General features: G+C 39.6%; 1 protein-coding gene across 1 annotated transcript; it reads right to left on the bottom strand.

The window, feature by feature from the left end:
* Positions 1-513: 513 nt before the first annotated feature.
* Positions 514-21,581, bottom strand: DDX18 (DEAD-box helicase 18). Its single transcript, XM_060775685.2, has 14 exons — positions 21,382-21,581; positions 18,600-18,779; positions 17,962-18,111; positions 16,453-16,588; positions 14,835-14,935; positions 14,523-14,722; positions 14,323-14,437; positions 13,073-13,212; positions 11,592-11,753; positions 9,190-9,342; positions 8,089-8,202; positions 7,145-7,201; positions 4,718-4,895; positions 514-2,357 (listed from the first exon to the last, which is right to left on the bottom strand). The coding sequence occupies exons 1-14, from the start codon at positions 21,497-21,499 to the stop codon at positions 2,212-2,214; spliced, it is 1,950 nt and encodes a 649-aa protein (XP_060631668.2). The 5' UTR covers positions 21,500-21,581; the 3' UTR covers positions 514-2,211.
* Between the last annotated feature and the right edge of the window lie 6,321 nt (positions 21,582-27,902).

The following is a 27,902-nucleotide window of genomic DNA, read 5'->3' as shown; positions in this document are numbered from 1 at the left end:
AAGTGAAAACATGGCTTTTTGATGAAGCCTTTGAAGATCCTGTGAAATAAAATTGGAATTATGTGCAATAACTATTGGAATGGCCCAGACTATGACTTTGGATAACGTGGTTAACAGTGAAGGCATTGTTTTGTATGTTTAAATGTGTTTTATAATTCTATTTAAATGTTTATTTTAACTGTACATTGTTTGAAACGGCATTGAATAGTTGCCTAGGTGTAAGCCGTCTTGAGTCCCCTCCGGGGTGGAGAAAGGCAGCATAGAAATGTTGTAAATAAATAAAATATATGTGTCACATCATAATTCAAGGTTGTCTTAGTATATTATTCCAAACTCACTGCTGTAAACAGAAAGGCAAGTGGCCTAATGTTATTCTAAAATTATTAAAAGGTGGATGTGTGGTTAATAAATCTTCCCCTTCGAACACTTGTTATCTGGTGTCTGAGCAAAATTGTTGTGGTGTCTGTGCAAAACAGCACAGACACCGCAACACTCTTCATAGAGGCAACTGTATTACACATGGTGTATTTATTTATTGTTATTGTTAGAAGCTTCAGCAAGGCAACTACAATTTCTTTCATCTGTCTACAGCTAAGTTCCTCTCAAAATCTCCCACATGAACATTTTGATCACTTTTATTTAACTGGCTTACAAAGTTCAATTTCCTCGTCAAGGTTCTCTGAGTGGGAGGCAATTCCTCAAAAAATACAGTATTAGTGCCCAAAACTATCAGTCATCTTTATGAGACAAGCCTTGAGTGTGTGATGGCTGAGGCTATTAAATATCCAGAAGATTGATACCAGAAGACGTGCACAAGAAATCTTAGGTTTCTAGTTCATTTTTACAGCCTTTTAAAAGATTCTCATAATGCTACCACGTTGAGAGCCAATGCTCAGTGGAGATTATATTACTCTTTAGCCTTTCCCAAGCTAATGCCCTCAAAACATGATGGTATTAGCCAAGCTGGCTACGAATGAAAAAAGTTGAAGTCCAAAACATCTGAAGGATTGGGAAAGTGTACCTTGGGTGCTACGTAGAGAACTATTTCGGCAAACACTGATGCTTCTTTTCTTAGACAACTGGCAGCACATCTATTCCTGTACCACAGATGAAACTGCTTATGAAATTCATCTGCAATTCAAAACAAGTTCCACAGGCACAATCAGAAGGTCTCCTGCTCAAATACCAGGCAAAAGACTGGCTAGGCTCATAGAACCAATTTCATGACTGTTGAAATCAAACCACTTGGGATTCACAACTATCTTGAACTGCAAAAAGTGGGACTACTGCTCAAAGCCAAAACATTACTCAAGCAGTAAAGATGCCGAAGACAAGATGTGCAGAACAGCGTGATTCCATCTTCAGTAGAGTCTAAGCTTGTCCAAGAGGGGCAAGAACCAACGTCCCAAGAGATGGCTCTAGCTTAGACCAAGGAAAACAGAAACATGTTTGGGATCTAAACCATATGATTCAACTCAGAATGAGTGCAACTCTTCTGACATTTTCAAACTGTATGTATGTGGTGTGTGTGTTTCTATCTAGAAATATCTTTCTTTCTTGAAGAGAAAAGAAAGGATTATTTGAAGGAAAAAGTAAGTTGGTAAAGCCAGCAAATTCACCACCTCTGGAGATTCAGAATACGTGGTGTGACATTAGAAAAGTCTATCGTTGTTTTGCAAGAAAATACAATATTATCTTGATGGTAAAAATATCTATTATTTCTTACAAAAACAACATATTGCCTAATATATTCATATATCACTATTTCATACATGCCCAGCAACAAGTTCTTGGAAGAAAATCCATTATTTAAAATGTAACTTGCATAGCAGAGTGTCAAAAGAACTGATTTCCAAATGATTCAATTGCTGGTGCTCCTGCAATATCTTTGAAGAGACAGTCTTGTTTTAAGATTGTGCTTTGCAGCACACACAGAGGGATGGGACGAGACCACATGAGATCAAGAACACATCTATTTTCTCTGACAAGAGATTCGAGCCTAGGTACATGATGCCTATGCAAATACAAGTTGGGGAAGGGCTCCCACAGAAATGTTCTTCCCTTGCTTTGCTATAGCCCAAAAGTTTGTTTCAGCCGAATTTTTAAATACAATATATAATTTTATGCTGCAGACATGTTGCTGAGGAGTACAGAACAATTTACTTAAATTTTGATCCCAAAAGCCATTTCAGTGAATACGGAAAAAGCATTTCAGCGGGAAAATTGTCTGCTATCTGATTTTTTCTTGTTAATATGCTTGAAGATTTTGGATTTCTGAACATTCTTTGACTTCTGATAACCAAATCCTCCTCCACCACCTCTTTTTTGCAACCTCCTCCCATGGCTGCTGTTTATATCTGAAAGGCCTGTTAAGGAATACAGGTTTGTAAAAATAAAGGTTAGGTTAAAAGTTTGTATAAAGAAGTTAATTAGAGAAAAGCTCATAGTAGATATAGTATTATTTTAAAAAATAACCCTAGAGTTGTGGCAAATGAGAAGAAAACGTGATTCTGATTGTCAGTTGTCTGAATTTTCTCTACTTGGCTTTCCAAGAAACCTCTAATTTAGTTCACTATCAATTTAATTGTGTAATTGAAATAGTTACACTTCCAAAACTGAACACAAACTTCTGCATTAAGCAAATAGTCAGGTTAGATGAGAGATGCACAGTATTTCTGGTTCAAGATAGATCAAAATAAACACAATTGACCTAAATAATTGCTGTAGCCTAACATCTTGCAATGCTGAACATAAAACTGATCATAGAATCAAAGAGTTGGAAGAGACCTCATGGGCCATCCAGTCCAACCCCCTGCCAAGAAGCAGGAATATTGCATTCAAATCACCCCTGACAAATGGCCATCCAGCCTCTGCTTAAAAGCTTCCAAAGAAGGAGCCTCCACCACACTCCGGGGCAGAGAGTTCCACTGCTGAACGGCTCTCACAGTCAGGAAGTTCTTCCTAATGTTCAGATGGAATCTCCTCTCTTGTAGTTTGAAGCCATTGTTCCGCGTCCTAGTCTCCAAGGAAGCAGAAAACAAGCTTGCTCCCTCCTCCCTGTGGCTTCCTCTCACATATTTATACATGGCTATCATATCTCCTCTCAGCCTTCTCTTCTTCAGGGTAAACATGCCCAGTTCCCTAAGCCGCTCCTCATAGGGCTTGTTCTCCAGACCCTTGATCATTTTAGTCGCCCTCCTCTGGACACATTCCAGCTTGTCAATATCTCTCTTGAATTGTGGTGCCCAGAATTGGACACAATATTCCAGATGTGGTCTAACCAAAGCGGAATAGAGGGGTAGCATTACTTCCCTAGATCTAGACACTATGCTCCTATTGATGCAGGCCAAAATCCCATTGGCTTTTTTTGCCGCCACATCACATTGTTGGCTCATGTTTAACTTGTTGTCCACGAGGACTCCAAGATCTTTTTCACACGTACTGCTCTCGAGCCAGGCGTCACCCATTCTGTATCTTTGCATTTCATTTTTTCTGCCAAAGTGGAGTATCTTGCATTTGTCACTGTTGAACTTCATTTTGTTAGTTTTGGCCCATCTCTCTAATCTCTCAAGATCGTTTTGAATTCTGCTCCTGTCCTCTGGAGTATTGGCTATCCCTCCCAATTTGGTGTCGTCTGCAAACTTGATGATCATGCCTTCTAGCCCTTCATCTAAGTCATTAATAAAGATGTTGAACAGGACCGGGCCCAGGACGGAACCCTGCGGCACTCCACTTGTCACTTTTTTCCAAGATGAAGAGGAAGCATTAGTGAGCACTCTCTGTGTTTGTCCACTTAACGAATTACAGATCCACCTCACCGTAGTTTTGCCTAGCCCACATTGGACTAGTTTCCTTGCCAGAAGGTCATGGGGGACCTTGTCGAAGGCCTTACTGAAATCCAGGTACGCTACATCCACGGCATTCCCCGCATCTACCCAGCTTGTAGCTCTATCGAAGAAAGAGATCAGATTAGTCTGGCATGACTTGTTTTTGATAAATCCATGTTGACTATTAGCGATGACTGCATTTATTTCTAAGTGTTTGCAGACCGCTTCCTTAACAATCTTTTCCAGAATCTTGCCCGGTATCGACGTGAGGCTGACCAGACGGTAGTTGTTTGGGTCATCCTTTTTTCCCTTCTTGAAGATTGGGACCACATTGGCCCTTCTCCAATCTGCTGGAACTTCTCCCGTTCTCCAAGAACTCTCAAAGATGGTTGCCAATGGTTCCGAAATGACTTCCACTAGTTCCTTCAGTACTCTGGGGTGTAGTTGATCTGGCCCTCGGGACTTGAACTCATTAAGAGCGGCCAGGTATTCCTGGACGACTTCTTTCCCAATTTGGGGTTGGATGTCCTCCAATCCCTCATCCACTCCATCTTGCTGAGGTTGAAGACTCTCTTTTTGTGAGAAGACCGAGGCAAAGAAGGCATTAAGATTCCTTTCAAATCACTTTTTCGATAACAAACTATGCTGTAATATCACAACATGGGGGGGGGGGGGTTGTGTCAAGAATGCCTCAAGGTCATGCATTTCCTGCCCTCTTTCATACAAATGGGAAGAAGTTCTAAACTTTCAGTTCTAGTTTCCAATTCTGAAAAATAAAAACAAACTGGTGTTTAAGAAGCCAATGATTTATACATTAATAAAACATAGTGGATACGAACATATCTTTTTGGGAAGTGTGTGTGTTGTGCTATCTTGCAGTAAAAGGATACTTAGATCGACAAATGGTGGAACCTTGAAACCAAAAGACAGAGCAACCTTTATCAGATCCAAATTGTTGACATTGTAGATTTCCTTCAGAGAATGAGAATCATAAGCCCTTATGTAGGCTTTATAAGCTTCCTGAGCAGATTTGTGAAGAAAGTAGTTTTTCTCTATCAGTTTTTCCAGCTGAAAAATAAAATGGCAAGAAGAACCACATCATTTAAGAAATAACCAAACAGAATGACCTCACAACCTCAGAGGATGCCTGTCATAGATGCTGGCGAAACATCAGGAGAGAATGCTTCTAGAGCATGGCTATATAGCTTGAAAAACCTACAACAACCCAGAAGTTGTTTTGCTGTTACTCTACACTGTCATTTACCAAACAGTGCAATAAAGCTGGATATATAAATATATAATGAATATATAAATCTATATATATAAATTTGTTAGGGGCATCCAACGAGGAAACAAAACTCAAAAACCCCCCAACGAAACTTAACCAAAATTCCCATGCCCATAACACAACCCACAAGGTACAAACATATCTACTCAAAATGAAAAACAACACAACAACACACTCACAAAACGGCAAAACAACAAAACTCAAAAATCCCCCAACAAAACTTAACCAAAATCCCTGTGCCCATAACACAACCCACAAGGTACAAACATATCTACTCAAAATGAAAAACAACACAACAACACACTCACAAAATGGCAAAACAACAAAACTCAAAAATCCCCCAACGAAACTTCACTAAAATCCCCGTGCCCATAACACAACCCACAAGGTACAAACATATCTACTCAACATGAAAAACAACACAACAACACACTCACAAAACGGCAAAACAACAAAACTCAAAAATCCCCCAACGAAACTTAACTAAAATCCCCGTGCCCATAACACAACCCACAAGGTACAAACATATCTACTCAAAATGAAAAACAACACAACACACTCACAAAACGGCAAAACAACTGACCATGCGCATTGGCGCCCAGCCGCAAGTTCCATCGCGCGCGCACATGGCCTTCCGGCCAACGTTCCCTCTGCGGAAACCATGCCCACTTCAAGCCCCGCCGCGCCGCTTCCCGCACACACACACACCCTGCCGCACACACACACGCAACCCCATGCTCCATCACTCCCCTGCCCCAATCTTACCTCCTTTTACTTCAGGCCACCTCCAAACCCCACCCGCCCCTTCCCGCCCTGTCAAAATCTAGGAAAGACAGGAAGGAAGGAAAGAAGGAAGAAAGAGAAAGGGAGGTAAAGAAAAAGGGGGAAGGAAGGAAAGTTAGAGGAAGAAGAAAAGGAAAGAAAAGGAAAGATGGAAGGAAAGAAAAGAGAGACAGCAGAAGAGAAAGAAAAAGGGGGAAGGAAGGAAAGATGGGAAGGAAGGAAGGAAGGAAGGAAGGAAGGAAGGAAGGAAGGAAGGAAGGAGGGAGGGAGGGAGGGAGGGAGGGAAAGGAGGAGAGAAAGAGGGAAGATTGGCCACAGCAACACGTGGCGGGTAAAGGTTGTTATTTCTATTATTATTATGATGCTATTCTTCCTCTGAGACCCTTTTAGGGGGAATGGGAGAGGTGTCAGGTCCCAGAGGCAATGCATTGCATTATTGTTATTGTTATGATGGTGGTGAAATAAAAGGAAATAAAAAGTGAAAGAAGGAAGCAAACAGGGAGGGAAGAAAGGCAAAGGAAGAAAGGGGGAGGGAATGAAGGAAAGAGAGAAGGATGAAACCAAGTAGTGAAAGAAGGAAAGAAAGAAAGAGGCAGAGAAGGAAGAAAGTAGAGAAAGGGGGAGGAAAAGGGGGAAGGAATAGGTAGGGACCTCTCTTTCATAATAGTCCAGATATCTACCTCAACTTTGATAAGTTTTACTATAGGCCACAGCAACGCGTGGCAGGGCACAGCTAGTGAATATATAAAAAACAACCTGCTGAATGTGAATGAAACATCAGTAGAAATTGCTGACACATGTTCAGCCCAGAAAACTTACAGCAACCCAATCTGCTATAGTTGGACTTTCGGTAACTGCACGAAAAATATCAAGCAGTTTGTTTCTAAAGTTAGAAACTTCCAAGCTAAACTTTTATACCCAGCCCAATTTACACACATATGATACTACTCTGCCTTTAGGGGAAAGTCCCAGACAAGACTACAGTGTAGGAGAGTGACCTGGTAATACTGCACTGCGATTCCCACCATCCTTCATCACTGGCTATGCTGGCAATGGGAAATACACTCCAATCTCCTCCATGCCACAGGACATCATCCTGGTGCTCATTGAGAAAGGACAAATGACCAAATGAAAAATTAGCTGCAGAGAGGCTCTGTTTTCATAACTGACTACTATAACTACTGCTTTGGACACACAGGCAAAACAAAAAGAATATCTATGCAAATAGACAAAATGCTGTTTTTACCTGAGACTGGATATCAGATATTTTGGACCAAGAAAATTCAAATTCATTTAATGGTACCTAAAAGAATAATTAAGGAAAAAGGTAAGTTACATGGAGAAGTTACTGAAAGGAAGTTTGTGTCCTCTAGAACATAAGGATCCTTAGCATACAAATCTTTAGCACATCATAAGCCTCAAAAATACAGTCATTATCTCTGTACCTTCTCAGCTATGTTCATTCACACTAGTAAATTCAGAACATACAGAGCCTTATCCAAATGACAGCTTTATAATCTACTAGGGAATGTTTCAGGGAGCCACAACAACTTTAAATACACAACATGAGCAGCTGCTTCGCAACAGCTTTCTAAGGCGCCCTTCTAACGAAGGGGATTTCATATTTCGTATTCATTGCAAGGCAATTATTCTGACAAATTCCTGGGCAAAGGCATCATGGAAGTTTCCAGATTTGCATAGATGTGTAGGCAAGTCATTTTAGGATGGAAAACAAGCTCACATAAATGGATCCCCAGGCTATCCATGATGAGTTCTGCACTCAGCATGCCCCAAGATGTATTTTGCACCCTTAATGCTCTCACTATTCTGTGATTTTTTTTTTCCTCCTAAAGACAGCTTATGGCCCTCCCTGGCATCATGGGAAGCAGAAGCTGGTGCTTTCTTTTCTGGTAAATGGAAAAATGTAGGGATCAGGTTCCATTAGGATCAGCACTGTTCCCCAGAGCAGCTCATATATAGTTTTGATATTCCTTTATGTTCCGCATTACAGTGACTGAGAGCATATTCCCAGCCTAATTATGCAGTTTTGTCATACCAGCTCCTCTGCAATTATACTAAGCTTATTCTGTCAAATATTCTCTAGATAGTTTAAGAAGTTGAATACCTAAGTATATGATTAATTATGCCTACCACAAGCAACTTTGGAATTAGCAGTGCATGCAAACATACCCTGGCTTGCTTTAGGTAACGGAGGAAACCCAGTTCTTCTGGCCGTAAAATAAGCAGAGCGTGTCCTCTTCCATTTATACCACGGGCAGTTCGACCAACACGGTGAATGTATTCCTTATTTTTAAAAAGAAGAATTTGTATAAGAGCAAAGACTCTGCTACTGAACTTGTCATGTGCATGGCAAACATAAAAGCAAAACAAGGAAGTGTAGCTGTCAGCAACCAAAGCTATTATATGTTTTTATTTGAATTATGGATGTAACTTTCAACCAGCTAAACATTAAGAGAAAAACAAAAGCACAAAACAAGTCTGTGAACCAAGATTGGGAGCTATATTTTTGCATTCAACTAACAAATTCCAAGCATTTTCCAAGCTCTGCCTGTTGGAATGGTGAAAAAAAGGACATGTGTCTTTTTCTAATAGGGAGCAGTCTATGTGCCAAAGCAATTTCAATAGTATATACTTTTTATTTTAAAAAGAGCTCACAGAGTTCCCCCTTCTACTACTATGTTCAGGTGGGAGGTAACATATGTTTTCCTTCTGAACAGCTGCTCCACAGAGCAACCTATTGGACACAGCTAAACCCATCATAATGCTAAGGCCAGATGGATGAAATGCAAGACTGAGTAGCCATGACATTGCTGACAAAATTCACTCGATGAGTAAATGTCAGGCACCCAGATCCAAAATTATGATCTTCGTTTACACCTCAAATTTGTAAATAATTTGTTCAACTTTTATTTTGTGTTTATAATGCTCCAGAATGCTGCACAAATTCTCTGTCTTTATAGCAGTCCATAATAATTCAATAAATTCCCAGAGCCTTAAAAGAAGCAAAAAAAGGCCTCTGTTTGAATGTGTAAGGCCCCCCCCCCCCCAAAAAAAAAAACTTACAAAGCTATCCACTTGTACCTGGAAAATGAAAAACAGTTCCCTTCGCATATTAACATATGAGAAGGGAAGGCTTGCTAAACTTAATTAAATAGAATGTTTATATTAAACCATAAACTGGTACTTGATTGGCAATCACAGCCTATCAATACTGGAGTATTTTGATATTCAAATCCGCATATCCTTGAAGTGCCATGAAATTTCAACTACCTTTGGATCATCTGGTGGGTCATACTGAACAATCCAGTCAACCTCAGGTATGTCAAGTCCTCGGGCAGCGACATCTGTGCACAGGAGTATGCCAGAATCTGCATTGCAGAACTGGAAAAAGGTGGTCGTCCGTTTGGTTTGTTTCTGCTTGCCCTGAAAGGAAATTTTCAAGATGGCCATAGGGTTCTATGAAGATGACTTCAAAAACAATTCAACATGTAAACATCAGGCAGACTTTAAAATTACTTGCAACAAGTTTTATCCACTGGCACAGTTATTATAACTTGAATTTCTGATAAGGCCATGGCCACCACTTCAGGTATCTATCAGCAGGGATTGGGGTGCAGGATCCCCACAAAAAAAGGGCGGGGGAGAAAGTTTTCAAAATGTGTGTTTTCTCTAGAAACGCCATGTTAAGCAAATCTGTGAAAGCTGAATCTGCAAATGTGGATGACTAACTGTAGCCATGACTCAACCTAAGAAGTAGACAGCCTAGGAGAGGGCTGACAATAACTAAACTGTAGTAGTCAATATGATACTTCATTTAAATTCCATACAAATATTGTCACTGAGCAAGAAGGTAATTAGCAATTGAAGGTATACTGGAGGAGAAACACTTAATTCTGTATGACTTCCACCCACCATAGCCCATGGCAGAAAGTGGTGGATAACCTATGTTTACTAAAAAAAAATGAAAGTCTGCCTGGAAAAAACCCTCTGAAGATTAGTTATTAGATAAAGAGTAAAGATTTCACATACAATGAAGTTGTTCACAAGAATAAGTTCTGGAAAATATCTGCCATGATAAACTGATACGGTTTTATGCCAAGCTCCTTCTTACAATAATGTTTCATTGATAATATTCCAGGCATTATAAACTCCATACAATGGCAGAATGTGGCCAAAGAATTTTTAAACCTCTACTCAAGAATGATAATCAAGACATACAAAACAAAGGATCTGAACATAAAGGAATCACAGAATCAAGGTATATGGGCAACATTTGTTTTCCAGTTTTTATATCAATATATGCAGAAAGAAAGATGCCTTATTTCTTCAATGTCACAGATAATGGGGAAAAGTATTTGAATACTTTTAAGTCAAGAACTACTTAAAATGGTTAACTGACAGCAAACCTCCCTTTAACAAACAACTTCAACCTTGCTGACAGAGCTCTGTTTTTCACTTAAGCGTTTTAACGATGGCCTTAAAAGAAAGGGCTCCCCGGATAACATTTAAAGGTTAATTTATGACTCCATCGCGAAAATCTTGCTGAGATACTGACATTCTGCTTGGCACACTAGCCTTCATAAAGGCCACCTGCAATTTACAATAACTTCAAGCCAGCATCCATTATTCAAACTTGAGTGTCAGCTCAAGACAGCAGCTGTAGATGCAAAACGAGATGGGTGGGTCTCACTTCACACTTAGAGAAACTTCTCGTCAAAAGAAAATCCATTCAACGAACACTCCAACTGACAGAAGGGGAATAGAGCTCCACTAAGCCAGAGATCAACTCTCAGCAAACACAGGGCCCTTTCGACCAAAAATATAAATGGCACATAAACTAGAACACAATCATTGTACTGAGTACAAGTCCCATATATCTGTGCAGTAGTTTATTATAATTTAGTGGACTCGACTGAGCAAAACATCAAGTGACTTTTCTATCAGATAATAGGCTTTTGAGCCAGAAGGGATTGTTCCTTGTTATCTCTGGATAAGAAAGAAAAGCTTTGGTACCATGGGAGATACTTACTTATTATTTATTTACGTCACTTTTATCCCGCCCTTTTCAGCCTGAAGGAGACTCAGGGCAGCACACAGACTGGCAACAATTAGATGCCACATATAAATACATATAACAGTTAAAAGCAATTAAGACACATCATAAAATCCATATAAAAATCATAAAAACTAAAAATCTATAACAAACAATGTCTTCCAGTCCAGTTCTTCATTCATTTACATTGTCTTAGTTCTGCATTTTCTACTTCTTTCTGAGAGGCAGACTAAAATCTTTGGATCTAAATAAGCAAAAAAGTTTTTATTTTATTTAACTTTTGTAACTGGCAAGTTAAATATGTAATATTCCTGAGTGTCGGATTATATTCTGGAGAACAGGGATTTATTCAGACATGGAAGCCTACGAGGTGATCCTGGATGAACCATACACTCTCAGCCCCAGAAAACCTTATGATAGCTCTTCTGGGGCTGCTATATGGTTGCTATAAGTCAGAAATGAAGGCATGCAAAACAATCTCCAGTTAAGGATTACCACTAGATGCTAAATGTCTGATGAACTTATCCATATAAAACCACCCACAGCAAATCAGGCAACTGAAACAGGCGCTGGTAAATGACACCAGCTTTCAAGCAAATTGTCAAGATCACATACTCACATGAATGGCCAGAACTGGGAGATCAATGTAATTCAAGAGTTCATAGTGGTATTTCACGGACATACATGAAGAGAAGAATACCATCAGCTTTTTCTTCCGATTTTTCTTGAGGAAAGTAAATAGCAGGAGGAATCTCTTTTCTGAAGGGCACACTACATAACCCTAAAAAACCCCAAAACAAAACAAAACCTTTGTGTATCCTATGGTTTGTATGTATTTCACATTTAATCACATAAACTCACATTTCCATAAAATCTGATAAAACATTCACCTTGAATAGACCACTATTGGATAACCTACATGGAAAGCATTATCCTTTCCCCAAGAATGTAAAGCTTGCAGACAAAATCTCACCAATTAAATAAAAAAAGATTTGCAATACAGGGTCAAGAACATCTAAAAACACCTACTCCACACATTTTAACTCCCTCTTGCACGTTTGTTCAGCAATACTATTAAATTCATTGGGATATATAAATGAACAAGTGCAAAATCACTGCCACAGAGTAAAAACATCTATTCGAGCAGATTTGCTTAAAAGTTGATATCCACTCTTCAAACTATCTAAAACATGATCACCTAAAACATGAGAGAATCCACAGAACTGTAATTAAAATCAACACCAAATGATACATTTCTAAGAACCTGTAATTTTTAGTAGAGATAACTTCCTCAATATGGCATGAAAATATCCCACATATCTTGGTTGAGTTAAACAGTCAATTTTATTCAATAATGTTCTCATATTCAGGTGGAATATGAGAACATTATTATGGTCACAGAACAAGAGTATAAAACTTTAGGTAAAGGTTTCCCCTGACATTAAGTTTATAGTTATGTCTGACTCTGGGGGGTGGAGCTCATCTCCATTTCTAAGCCGAAGAGATGGCATTGTCCATAGAAACCTCCAAGATCATGTGGCCAGCATGACTGCATGGAGTGCCGCTACCTTCCCGCCAAAGCAGTACCTATTGATCTATTCACATTTGCAGATTTTTGAACTGCTAGGTTGGCAGAAGCTGGGGCTCACCCCGCTCAATGGATTCGAACCACCAACCTATTTGTCAGCAAATTCAGCAGCTCAGTGGTTTAACCCGCTGTGCCATAAAACTTTAAACTTTTTTAAAAAATTAAAGTGTCAACATTAAAACCAAAAAAATCACAACAATAAAACCAGAAAGTCAATGGGTAATAAAATGAGTAAGTTAAAACGTTATCCACTAAAATAATCCACAATCTGCCACATCAAAGCCATTTTTGGAAGCAACTACGCTACTGCAGGAAATGCATTGATATATAGATAGATAAAGATATAGATATAAAATATGAAGAGATAAATTATTCATGAAATAAGCAACCCACAAGAAACGAGAAACACAAAAAATTCAGCAGAAGTAACATGATTATTTAGGAAATGAATAAAAATAAGGCATAATCTCTGCTCTGATGTAAGCCTGTATTATTAATGTTGCTCATGTTACCTGCTCAAGACCTTCTACAGTTGCTGTTTCTTTATTGTCATCAACCCCAACATACAATGGTTCTTTCTTTAAAGATATTTTTGCCAGGTCCTCAACTTTACGGGTTTGTGTAGCAGAGAACAGCATGGTCTGCCTGCGCTCTGGGAGGAAAAGCATGGAAAGCACACTCAGTAGAATTGTAATAAATCAGGCGACATTTCAGATCTCTATAAAGCAACACACTAACACCTTTATAAAATGTCCAAATAATAAAAAGCAAACTTGGATCTAAAAGCCAAACTGTTTCAAGTCAAACTGTATTGGATTCAAGAACAGATGAATGCAATCAAAATCAAAATATGTTTTTTAAGTCTGCACTTTCAATCACATTTGTGGTGTATATTTCCAAAATATGCCAAATAAAAAACAAAATAAAAATAAAAACACAGAGTTATAGGTGGCAGAACATTGCTGGCCAGGAGTAGAATACTGTGTACAGATCAAATAATTTCACTACAGAGCTTGGAAAATTGTATTTTATAGAAAGCTAGCTAAACCCGGCCATGTTTTGCTGTGGCTCTCTCTGATATTAAATGAATGTGAAAGTAACTCTTTCATTCTGACTTAAGGATATGAAGTTCAATCATTCAGAAATTGCAACTGCATATGTCTTCACTGTAGATCTAATTGTTCTTGGTGTTGTTGAGACAATTGTGCTGCTCTTCTTCTTCTCAATTCACTTCCTAAAACTCATACTATGGCCAGCGAAACCACCGGCGCAAAAAATTCCAAACACATTGACATCCCCTGTACCATTTGCATTGCCTATAGCAACCAATCACAGCTCAGCTTTCATTTCTCATAGAGTTGTGGTAAAATGATAGTTGCTCTTTGACTGGTGGTATTTCTTATACTACTGAGGTAAGTGGAAAGCTGCGCTGTGATACACACGTGTATTCAAATGAAGGTTATGTCAAATTTTCATTTTGCTCTTAAAACATGAGCGTATTAGAATGCAAGGTTGTGTCAAAGTGTCATGTCAATCGACTAACTACTTTTCGAGTTTTGAGAGCACAAACATATGCAGGCTGTGTTTTTATATATAAGGATGAATGAATATGCTCAGCCCTTTTTTCAATTAGTGTGAAATTTGTTCGATGGATTTTAAATTATACTCAAAACTATCAAAAGTTGGGAAGTCAAATACACAAATGTGGAGGACTGGCTGTGTATCTATACAGTGTTAAAAGAAATTAGAAAATCAGACTTACTTGGGAGAAGTTTTATGATTTGTTTCATTTCTTCCTCAAACCCAACTTCTAAAATTCTATCAGCCTCATCAATTACCAGGCACTGCAGGTTCTTGTACATAAAGCCTGGAGTATTCTGCAAAACACCAGAAAGTCATGTTGCTACCTATCAAAATGCAAAGAAAATAAGTCACGCATCCTTCAGTAACTATTCTTCCTACCTGCATGTGGTCCAGAAGTCGTCCTGGAGTTGCCACAATGATGTTTATGCCATTTCCAAGCCTCTGTGCCTCAGCAGATCTATTGCTACCCCCCATCACCAAACCATAGGTGTGGACATGATGAGTCATGAGTTCCTTGAGGACACCGTAGGTCTGCATGGCCAGCTCCCGAGTAGGGGACAGAATGAGGACACCTGTACCTGAACGGAAAAAGAATGGGGCCCATTAAGTTCAAGAAATGGGCAGAAGCACTATCATCCTCAAATTTACCTCCAGACATTTAATTGGTAAGAAAAAAAAGAAAATGCTTACCATTTCTTGGCATAAATTTTAACTTGTAGATAAGTTCTATTGCTGGAATAAGAAATGCAAGGGTTTTGCCACTGCCAGTTTTTGCTGCAGCTAGAATATCTCTGCAGGTAAAACAGAAAAAAATATTTTTATGAGTATTATGGCAAACTAGAAGAAACAGTACATTTTCAGTATTCATACATAAAACGGTTGTGTCATTTTATCTTTGCCCATTCATCTGACTATTCCATTTGTACAATTCGTATTTTATTTATGTATTGTACGTACAACAGGAGAGCTCAGACTAAGAGGCAATCATTTATCATATTTGACTAAAAGACATTACAAATTTTATAATATCCAATAATATATATGCAAAATCATACCAAAAAAATCCTCAGATTAATGAATACCTTTCAAATAACTAGCATAAATACTTTTAGAAGCTTTAGTAAATAAGGCAGTTTTATCTGTAAAGTATGATTCATAGTCTAATGGTAGCCAGCATAACTTTATGCAAGACCTCTCTCCTTGAAAGTATGTCAAATTTTGTCGCAAGAATCTCTTCCTGGGTTTTAATAAAGCTGTTAATAGTGTAAAACAGGGGTTCTGAAACATTTTCAGCTGCAGAGCCCTTTTTGAAGCAAAAGTTTCTCATGGAGCTCCAAGAAATGTTTATATATTAATTATATATAATGTATATATATCCGGCATAGGCCAGGTCAGTGGTAGATGGATGGAGAGTGTTTGTGTGAACTAATACACATAGTGTTTAAAAAAAGGAAATGACAATATAATATTTAAAACCAAGAACAATTTTAACCCACACAAACTTACCAGTATTTCAGTGGAAGGCCCCAGGAGCCATCCAGTCCAACCCCCTGCTGCCATACAGGAAAAACACAATCAAAGCACCTCCAATGGGTGGCCATTCAGCCTTTGTAATAATAATAATAATAATAATAATAATAATAATAATAATAATAATAGCAGAAATTTCATAAGCCATCTAGTCAAACTCTCTCCTGCCATGCAGGAAACACACAAAGTACCCCCAACAGATGGCCATTCAGTGAGTGGGGGGAGGGTCTGGGCGGCAAGGGAAAGAGTATGGGCAGCAAAGGAGGGAGGGGTGTGTGAAAGGGTCTGTGCTGCGGGAGGATGCTGCTGCTTTCAGCAGCTAAAAACTTTAATTTCACTGCATTTCTCAGGATGAGGAAAGAGAAGGAAGTGGGAAGCAGCATGGTGCCATGGAGTCCCTCACTATCACCTGTGGAGCCCCAAGGGTTCTACGTAGCAGTTTGAGAACCCCTGGTGTAAAATATCCTCAACCTTATCCATGCCACAAATACAGACTCTTAAATTTATTGTAATGTTTCTATATATGTTATGCAAAATGGATTTTGGCATGGTTTGGAAAAGTAGCCCTATAACTGCAGCTCTCGGGGAGGGGGGGGGGTTAAGGTGAGCATTTGTAGATATTGAGCAACTTGAATTTGTAGATATTGAGCAACTTGACTTGAATTCAACATATGATACTAACAAGAAACATTTGAAATTTTAATTGAAATTCAGTCCTATTCATTTTCCAATTTATGGATAGAGAATAAAATACCCATTTTTAAAGAGCACTTCTTACCTGCCTTCCAAAAGCGGTTTAATACTTTTATGCTGAATTTCTGTCATGTGCGTGAAACCCATTTCTGTTATTCCTTTCAAAGTATTTTCACTGATAAGGCTCTTAAGAGATGTAAAGGATGTATCCTCAAATGCACCTGTAAAGAAAAACTATCTCAATCTTTCTCTTTTAAAAACTGTGACCCAAATCAGTGGCTGTGCTCTAAAACAGACTTGTTCTTATTAATACAGAATACAAGTGTCACAAATTTAGTGGTGGACTGAAATTCTAATTTTGTTTAGACTGACATTACTTGGTCTTTCAAACTGAAGTTGATAGATCACAGAAAATTAATCTCAAATGCGATGGTAAGCAATAATTTTACTGCAATATTAGATATATCCAGATGATTGATTGTGCACATTCTATTCCAACTACAAGTTTTTTCCTCTGATATTAGCTAGGCATTAGCATTATCACATTCAGTTAGGACCAGTTTGTTTCTTGTTTTCGCAAAAACACACTCATATATATGCAGTATTTGTCTCCCCATATATTGCTCAGCATAGGCAACACCCACCTGAGTGGGTTACTGTGTAATTCACAATCCTATAATGCTCTGAGAATAAGCCAAGTCCTGTTGAATTGAAACTGAATTTATTTTTATTAGGCGCATGACCTGAATTTGAAAATCATCCAATAACAGTGTACAAAATGAAAAAAATAGTACATGGATCACCTTGGGCAAATCACAAACTCTCCCTGAGGCTAAGAGTTTGTGACTTGCCCAAGGTGATCCATGAGGTTTCCATGGTCAAACAAGAATTTGAATCTTTTTCACTCAGAGTTCATCCAACACACCACTCCACCACACTGGCTTCAGTAAATTAATAAAGAAATTAAACCTATTACTAATGGATTGCTTCATAGGATGATGTCCAAGATCTACAAGAAAATCTGTATCCACATTCTTGCATCCTAATCTAATGCATGCTCATTCAAACAGAGCATACTGAATTATATAAAAATCACAGAAATGAATATCAAAGAAACAGACTTATGAATCATTTATCTCAAGAGAAAATTCAGTATATATATATACCTCTGTTAACAGCCTCTGAGAAAGAAGCTGCCTTTTACAAAGTTTTTTTACACTTCTAGCCCCACTTCTGCCATTGACTTCTGATTATAAGGATGACTTTTGGCAGGGTTAGCATTGGGAGATTGGACTTCAAGTGGTCTCTATGAAGTTCAACATGTTTTTCTTTAACTATGCGAGGCTTATCTGATTAATTCATTTCATATGAATACACTGTTAGTTTTGTATATTACATTTGCTGAAACATACTACACTATTGTTCTTTTTTGTGGCACAGGAATCTATTTTTCCATGTTATTTCTACTACAAAATCTTCTTATAGGAAGACAATAGCTTTATTAACTGAAGTAAACCTGTACGATCCAAACAAATAAATGCCAATCAACAAATTCCCACCATGCAAGAAACAGAGCACAGGTGAAAAAGATTACCTGTCAGTCCTAGAGGCAACACTGGTCTATCAGCATCCTCAGCCACTTCTTTCTCAGTCAGACTGCCACAATTTTCTTCTTCAGGGTCCCCATTTATGGCCTCTTCTTGTACCTCTGCTTCCTCTTCTTCAGACTTGGCTTTTTTCGTTTCTGCACATAAACAAATAAATAAATGTATGTTAACAGTAGAAAGCTGCATATCTCTTAATTGGTTGTTGTTGTCTGCCTTTTGAATTGTTTCTGACTTACACTGATCCTAAGGCAAACCTATCATGGGATTTTCTTGGCAAGATTTGTTTAAAGATTTGCCTTCACCTTCCTCTAAGGCCGAGAAAGTGTGACTTGCCCAAGGTCACCCAGCACATTTCTCTAGCTGAGCAGGGATTTAAATCTGGTCCCTCCAACGCACAAGCCACTACACACTATGCATTTTACATAATGCTTTACCCAACAGCTGGTATCCAGAGTAACACCATGTTTTGGTTGCCTGTTCTTTGTGAAAAAAATGCCTTTATCAGCATGCATTTAACACTGGAGGTATCACTGAACTATCAATATCATAGAACAATAAATAAAGTATGAAAATAAAACAAAATCAACAATGTTTTTTTTAAAAAATCAAAGACATTTGACTATACCATTTTCTGTGTCATCCACAATTTTTCTCTTCTTTTTCTTCTTCTTCTTTTTCAATTCAGGTTGGGTACATTCAGTTTCTTCTGTCTCTTGTATTTCATTAGCCTGATCCACATCCTTTGTTCTGTGTTCCTCCACCACATTGGATGTATTGTCGTCTTCTGGGTGGTCAACTGCATCTCCTAATGGAGCACATATTTGTGAGAAATCAAACATGCCATAAGAATAACTTACAGTTCCAGTTAAAAAAACAAAATTAAAAACTCCGCACCCCATTGACTGTGAAATGCTTCTCACGCTATCTCAAACCAACCAACCATCTTTGATTTCTAACATTCAAGATGGCCAACTTAGAAACATTTTTGTTAGTTTCGTAGAAGCAGTCCCAACAGGCAAAATTCATAAAGATCACATGCAAACATGTTCAGTATCACTAAAAAAAATGATGCACTTTTTCATATACACAAGGAAGAATAATCTTGCAATTCTAAACCACACTAATTAGGGCCTCATCACAGTAGAGAGAAAAATCCACTTAGATTCTGGTTTCTGTCTCCTGCAGAATTCTGGGATTTGTAGTTTAGAGAGGAGCCTTTAACAGCCCCCCCCTAAACTACAAACCCCATAATTCTGCAGGAGGCAGAAACTGGAATTTAAGTTGATTTTTTCTCTACTGTGATGAAGTGGTAAGCATCCAGAAATTAACTAACACAAGGACATTCAATGGCCAGTCCCCTAGGAGCAACTTTTCCTTAAGAGGCTCCTCTTCATTCTTCCTCTGGAACCATTCCACTTCAATTTAACAACTGTGTAGACTATTGATAGCAATCAGAATCTGTTTTGATGAACTTCTGCCTTGTGCCTCTGAATACAACAGACTAGAACACGCAACTTTACAGCAAACATTGCTTCACACAATGAGCATCTTAAAAGTGTCTGCCTAGCTTCCGAAACACCATGTGGAGGCATAAAGTTTTTTAAATGTCTATGAGAAGACTGTTCAATTCCCACAATTCCTAACAGCCTATTTATTTATTTCACTTGTATACCGCTTTTCTCACTTCGGGGAGGATGGGGACTCAAAGCTGTTTCCAACATATTTATGGCCAAATTCAATGCCTCATAGACATATAAAACCTAACACAGAGCAATCATAATATCAGGGGCGGCTCAACCCATTACGCAAAGTAAGCATTTGCAGTATAGTTGATTTTGCCCAGGGGCGCTCTTGAGGTGCTCTTGGGGGAAAACAGACCTTGACATATGCGAGTTGTAGTTACTGGGATGTATAGTTCACCTAAAATCAAAGAACATTCTGAACTCCACCAATGATGGAATTGAACCAAATATGGCACACAGAACTCCAATGATGAACAGAAAATATATATCAGTGATTGGTTGGGGGGGGGGGGGGCAAAATACTGTTTGCTTACCATTGAAAATTACCTAGGGCTGCCTCTGCATAATTAATATATATATATATATATATATAAAATAGATCATAAAAACATAACATTTAGACAATTAAAATGTGGAGTTTAAAACATATCAATATAAATGTTAAAATCACAAAATCCAGAAATCATGGTACAATGTTTTTACAAATGTCAAATATCAATTGCACATAATCCCTGATCATTCCTTGTATTTCTTACTGCCCAAAGGCTTGGTCCCATAGCCAAGTTTTTACTTTTTTCTGAAAGCCTGGAGGAAGGGCACTGATCTAATTCTGTTGGGGAGGGAGTTCCATAGTTGAGGAGACACCACTGAGAAGGCCCTATATATCACCCCCACCTGAGGGTGGGACTGAATGCAGGGCCTCCCCAGATGATCTCAATCTCCGAGGTGGGTCATAGAAGGAGATATGTTTGGACAGGTAAGCTGGGCCAAAACTGTTTAGGGCTTTATAAGCTAAAGCCAGGACTTCGACTTGAGAAACTGCAAGTCGTTTCTGGTATGAGAGAATTGGCCGTCTGCAAGGACGTTGCCCAGGGGACGCCTGGGTGATTTTGATGTTTTTATCATCCTTGTGGGAGGCTTCTCTCACGTCCCGCATGAGGAGCTGGAGCTGATAGAGGGAGCTCATCCGCCTCACCCTGGATTCAAACCTGCAACCTGTTGGTTTTCAGTCCTGCTGGCACAAGGGTTTAACCCACCAGGGGCTCCGCATAACCATGTGTGTGTGCTCCCTATAAGCTGCTCCAGTGAGCAGTCTGGCTGCCACCCATTGGACCAACTGGAGCTTCTGAACAGTCTTCAAAGGCAACCCCATGTAGCGCACATTGCAGTAGTCTATTCAGGATATAACCAGAACGTGGAGTACCATGGCCAAGTCTGACTTCCCAAGGTATGGACACTATTGGCGCACTGGCTGACAGGAATTGTGGGAGTTGAAGTCCAAAACATCCGGAGGGCCCAAGTTTGCCCATGCCAACTTTGATCCCCTTTTTACAGTTTACTTGTGAGCAACTGTCTTCAAATTGTCAATCAGCTTATAGTGGCCCCATAAACTTTCCTTAGGCAAAGAATGCTCAGAGATGGTTTGGTCTTAACGAGGGCTGACGTGCTCATCTACACCGTAGAACGAATGCAGTCTGATATCGCTTCCAAGGAGATCATGGGATTTGTACTCTGCTGCCTTTGGAAGAGAAGACTCGAGGCCTTGTAAAACCACAGCTCTTGGGATTCCCTAGTCCTGCGCCAGGGCCGTGGAGGCGGTGTCAGGTGGCCTGCCTTCCTTCCTTCTCCGCATTCAGCGCCCCTTTCGCTCCCCAGCTCCCTTACCAGGCGGAGCCCCAGCCGCTCCCTGCTGGGCCAAATTGCGCTGCCGGATCTTGAGGTTCCGCTTGTGGAGCTTCTTCCGCAGCAGCCGCATCGGCAGGTTCCCCGTATTGGCCGCCATCGCAACGCAGCCGGTAGGAAACACGTGCGCCGAGGAAGGAGAGCCGCCAGGAAGGAGGAAGAGAGACCCAAAATGGCGCCGCCAGCTGACACGCCGCGACTTCCGGTGCTCGTCTTCGAATCTTCCCCCGCGTCGAGGACGGCAAACCTACAGCGGCCCCTAGTGGCAGGGAGGAAGCGGCGCCCTCTGCCGCATACGGACTTTCCTTTTGCCCTTCCTTTTGGCGCTTTTCCTATAGGCTGAGGCGGTGGAACGGAAGAGAATGGAGAACAGCGATTGGCTGCTTCTTTGACTGACATGCACCGCGTTGCCTGGGCATGTGGGCAATCCAGCTTGGACAGCCATGGGCAAACTTCGTCCCTCCCTCCAGGTGTTTTGGACTTCAACTCCCACAATTCCTAACAGCCGGTAGGCTGTTAGGAATTGTGGGAGTTGAAGTCCAAAACACCTGGAGGGAGGGACGAAGTTTGCCCATGCCTGACCTAGGATGTTATCTATAATGCAGTTTGAAACCGCGTTATATGGGTCTACACTGGCCACATAATGCATTGTATGACAGTGTTGATGGGTCAAAGTTGCTACACTGCAGAATTAATGCACTTTGGCACTCCTACAACTGCCATGGCTCAAGGCTATGGAATTCTGGGAGTTGTAGTGTTACAAGGCCTTCATCCTTCTCAGCCAAAACAGGGCTGGAGCCTCACCAAACTATAACTCCCAAGATGCCATTACAGTTAAAGTGCTTTCAGGCTGCATTATTCCTACAGTGTAGATCAGGCATGGGCAAACTTCGTCCCTCCCTCCAGGTGTTTTGGACTTCAGCTCCCACAATTCACTCCTATCAGCTGTTAGGAATTGTGGGAGTTGAAGTCCAAAACACCTGGAGGGAGGGCCCAAGTGTGCCCATGCCTGGTGGAGATGCACCCACAAAGGAAAGTATTCTGCTTTTAATATCATTACTACCTTTTTGCCAGCCACAGGGCTCTCCCACAAGGAAACTAATTTTAAAATTATATTAATTACTTAATTAATTGAGACACTGCTAAATAGTTAACACTTCCTTGCATTGATTTTAAAAAACTGTCTCTTTCGTGCAGTTGCTCTATCTAACCAAGATAATGGTGCTGGTGTTGAATCCCTATGACTCAAGGATTTGGGGGTGTACCGGAGACATCTGGTTTTCAAAACTTTAATGCAGGTGTTTTTTTCCAGAGGTAAGAACAAGGACAAAGGGGAGGGGAGGAGTAAAATAATGGATAGGATTTTTCACATTTGTTCTGCTGAGGCTTCTATTGTAGTTGTTATAGTAACAACAACTTATAGTAACCTTAAGGCAAATTTGTCGATTTTCTTGGCAAGATTTGTTCAGAGGCTGAGAGACTGTGACTTGCTCAAGGTGTCACCCAGTAGGTCTCATGGCTGAGCAGGGATTTGAACCTGGTTTCCATGTTGAGTGATTTCAGCTACTGCTAAGCCATAAGCACATACCAGAGTCGAAATAGCAGAGAAGGCTATTTTTCTAGAGAAAAATCATAAAATGCATGGGGGAATTTGACGTAAAAAACAACATAATTGATTTCATTTATTTATTTACGTTATTTCTATCCCGCCTTTCACAAGCATAGGCGATTCAATAAGACTCACAAATTGGCAGTAATTCAATGTCATAACAATCCACAATATACAATTAAAACATTTAAAAGAAAATTATAAAATCCATACAAAAACAATTAAAACATATAATAACCAGTGTCTCCCTATTAATCTCATTTTCCAGTAGCATTGTCTAAGCCTTTCCATGTTTCAGTCTTACATAATTCCGTGTTTGTCTATTGCACTGCATTTCCAAAGGCTTGTTCAAAGAGCCAGGTGTAAATATTACATCATTTACATTTTTATTGTAAATATTATAATATGACTGCACTGGGCTTGGTGTTTGTTCAGACATATCTTTTATCAGAAGAATTTGCAGAGAAAATGCCAATCTGTATTTGCTGCCGAGACTTTACTAATCATGGCATTGGCAATATAAATAAAGCTAACTCTTTCACACTGCACTACTACAACACATTGATACCACTTTAACCTCCATGGTTGCTTTCTATGGGATCCTGGTATCTGTAGTTTAGTCAGAGGCAGCAGAGGAGGCAGATAATCCCAGGATTTCTATAAAATAAAACCAAGGCAGGTAAAGTGGTACTAGAATGGTTTGTAGTGTAAAAGAGATAAGGGTTCTGGTAGGTTTGTAATGTTCCTACCATGAAATCTTTCCAATTCCTGTGTTGGACTGTCAATTTAGGATCCTTAGCTAAATTCCTGGGACATTGGTAGGGCATTTTCTTTTCACTTGTCAGAACGCTGAAATGTTAAACATCCCTTTTCTGCCAGCAGCAAGGTACATGTGTCCGTTTTATTTCTTTGAAGAATGCACCCCTCTCTGTGAGCAAACTTTTGGGGGCAACAGAAAGTGGTGCAAACAAGACAGTTATTATGTGGAAATTTGATAGTCACAAACCACCAGCAGAGATAAATTCTTAGATATATGAATAATGAATTCCTGGTTTTGACTAAGGACTTTCTACAACTTTTGAAAGGTTTTCACGTGGATGTGAGTGAAGAGGAAAAAATATTTTACTGCATTTAATGCATTTTATTTTTCTTCTACCCAACTATTTTCTTTTTGATAGGGGTTATATAAAACCATTTGATACAAATATGATTATAAAAGGTGATATAACTAGGTTTTTGGGCCAAAATTATGGATTTTGATATGACCCACTGATAAGTTGAGGGTCATATCTAGTGGGGAAAGAGCTTGAACAACCCCGCTTCTGACTTTCTTGAATGCCATTTTCCCATCCACGCATTCAAGAAAGACAGACATGACACCACAACAAGGAGAGTAGACTTCTTAAGTACCTTTCACCACTCTATTCTTAGATGGTCCCTTTTTCAATAAGAACTTAAGTACAGTATTGCCCTTTGTGACACAATGGGCTAAACCACTGAGCTGCTGAACTTACTGACCGAAAGATTGGTGGTTCGAATCAGGGGAGCAGAGAGAGCTCCCGCTCTTAGGCCCAGGTTCTGCCAACCTAGCAGTTCAAAAACATGTACATGTGAGTAGATCAATAGGTACTGCTTCTGCGGGAAGGTAACAACACTCCATGCAGTCATGCAGGCCACATGACCTAGGAGATGTCTATGGACAACACCTGCTCTTTGGCTTAAAAATGGAGATGAACACCACCACACCCCACACATCCCCAGCGTCGGACACGACTAGACTTAATGTCATGGGAAACCAACTCACATGAACCCATGGATAAGTTGATCCAGTTTTTTGAGGTCAATTTTTTACGAAAATTATTACACTACTTTAAGCATGGATTAAGTTTTTTAACAAGATCGGTTGAGTTTAAAAACAAAGAAACAAAAGATGTCTAAACAATCGGGGTAAAACTTCAGAAGAAAGTTTGGGATGACGGGGATGAGCAAAGACTTGCTGGCTGACAACTTTGTGAGAGTAACCTTGGGAATGCATTTCAAGTTGTCACTGAAGGTAAGGAGCTGCTAATTGGACGTGCAGATCCTTTGTGCAGGCTTCATTCTATCTGACTTAGAGAGACATTTCAAGCACCACTTGTCACAATTTGTGATTCTAAATCTTGACAGTTTCCTGAAGCATCCTTTCCCCCGAGGAGCAGAGGAGGATGTCAACTAATTTAACCTTGCCTGCCTTACAGCAGCGACTCTCTATTTTTGGAGGAGGAGTTGGGAACCCTTCGGTAAGCCCAGCACCACTTGAAATGTTTGACCTTTCAGAAGCGTCTCACACCCGTACACCACTCAGCAAAGCACATACACAGCAGTAGCAAAAACAGATGCTCCACAATATTTATTTCTTAATATATTTTTCTGACCCTAGATTGATTGATTCTGGAACATATGGTAAGCCCAGTATGAGGGTGATTGAAATGGAATAGCTTTGCTGAAAATAGAAAGCCGGTATAATTTTTTTTATTCATAAAAAAAAATTACAACAGATATTTTAGTTGGATGACCCAACTTTTTTGTCTGTACGGTATATGTGGGTCTTAGGCAATGCCATAGCACAAGAGTTGCAGGACATCAGTTTATTTTAGGATATTTTCCAATCTTGTCTTGAACAATTCTTTAGTGCTTTACTCAAAAGAATTAGAACATTGTTTTGTAAATATTTAGAGAGTGTCACTTTACGTGTATTCTATTCCATCTGGTTTAAAACTGATGTGTTTTATATGCAGTTTGCCATGAGGTATGTACATATATGTGCCTTCACCTGTCAACTTGTGGCAACCCCATGAATTTGATAGGCTTTCTTAACTAAGAAATATACAGAGGTGGCTTTGCCAGTTATTTTCTCTGACGTCCCTTCTATGTTTCCATATAAAATCCAGATTATCTGCTTTGAACTGGATTGTATGGCAGTGTAGATTCCAGTTCAAATCAGATAATGTGGATTACCTACTTTGATAATCTGGATTACATGGAAGTATAGAAGGGGCCTTCTGAACAGCCTTGTAAACCAGGACAAAGAATTGAGGCAAAAAAATCGTGATACCTGAAAGCAAGTTCGAACATGAGCTTTCAGTCCCAACAAATAGTCCCCTGGAGTCCCGAAAGATGTTGTAGGTTCAAATCCGGGGAGAGTGCGAATGAGCTCCCTCTGTCAGCTCCAGCTCCCCATGCGGGGACATGAGAGAATGAATAAAGATGGTAAAACATCAAAAAAATTCGGGTGTCTCCGAATTGGCCTTTTTGCAGACAGCCAATTATCTCAGACCAGAAGCGACTTGCAGTTTCTCAAGTCTCTCCTGACACCAAAAAACTCCCCCCAAAAACGGATTTTAGAAATTTGAAAAATGGATGCAGAACATCCTCTGGAAGTTTTCTTTTAATTTTTTTATTGACTCTCTGAGATGGGCTGGGCGTGATAAGTGATGATGCAGATAAATGAATGTACACACTAGCAGATTTCTTATTATCTCTCCTCACCCTCCTGCAGCCTTTACATTTGCCCTCTTAAACCCCGCTTCCCTTTGCGGTCACTTGCCTGCCATGCTGGCACCTACTGTGTAAATTCAAGCTCTGTTTAATTTCCTACATATGAGAACAAAGGAATAGTTGCAGGAAGTTCGCATGGGAATTGCTTTCCAGCTCTGCTTCTATTTAGCCACCTGTGTGTCTGTGGCTCCATCTGTTTACAGCCATCATCAGCTTTTTCGGGATTTTAAAATGCACACATGCGCTAGAGTGGTTCACACCTGCATATTGCAATGAAGTTCAATGTTTTTTGTGTGTCCAGGAATATACAGTGATACGAATATGCACATTTTTAGTCTGATCTCGTATTTTAAGCACACCTTTTAAACTCATGTTTTTCAGCCAACTATGTGAGTCAGTATGCGCTTTCAGCAAGTGTCATCTAGTGCTCTTCTATACTTAACTAAAACCTGGGAAGAAGTGTGTTAAAAATCCTGCTTTCTTCTGGGTTTCAGTCCCCACCCCTGCCCAAAACCCAGGGCTTTCCCTCGAGAAGTAGCTAGATGCCATCCCCCAGCCCCCCATTTCCTCCTCAAAACTTACTGGAGGGACCTGCTGGCAATGCAGGCTCCTCTTCACATTCCTCCTGACATGAGAAAATAATTCCAGGTGTGGAGGGGAGAAGAAGAGAAATACCATTACTGCAGGGTCAATATGGACCAGGTAAATATCAAGCAACATTTTTCCATTAGTATATGCAAGTCCTCTGTTATGCCATCATAATTTTTAAAAAATTAATGCCACCTACTTCACAAGTCATGCTAAAAAGTAATTAAACAAATAATGGATAGACAGCCACATATGATTTTAAATGCTCCTTCTAATTAGTGGGCATGCTTCTCATAAACAGTCAACCAGACTTCTCAAAACTGTGTGAATATTATGTGCCAACTGAGATAATTTATCCAGAAAGCAGAGATCACAAAATTTTGATGCCTTCAAAAGAATTATATTAAATTACAGGATGCTAATAAATGTTAAGCTTTTACTTGGAATGATAAACATCTCCAGTAACAATTGTGATTGGCATTATGTTGGGCAAATCCTTAGTCCTGTCACATTTTGTCATTCCTGGGGTATATGCATTCAAGATTTATTACACCTCTTGGACTTACTCATTCAGCATGGTAAATATTTTCTGTCTATACACATTTCAGGCTTCTAGATAAGCACAAGCAGTATCAAATGAAATAAAAGGAAAGCCTGGCATGCTATTTAGTGCTTCCCCATTTTGCTTCTAATAGTTCATCCTGTCAGCCCATATATATTGTGATCTTTCTTGATACCTTATTAGAGAGATGAATTGGGCTATCTTGTA

The sequence above is a fragment of the Anolis sagrei genome, chromosome 1 (genome assembly GCF_037176765.1).
Source record: "Anolis sagrei isolate rAnoSag1 chromosome 1, rAnoSag1.mat, whole genome shotgun sequence".
Lineage (NCBI taxonomy): Eukaryota > Metazoa > Chordata > Lepidosauria > Squamata > Dactyloidae > Anolis > Anolis sagrei.
Note: the sequence above shows the minus strand (reverse complement) of the source record. Positions and strands in the feature narration are given on the sequence as shown.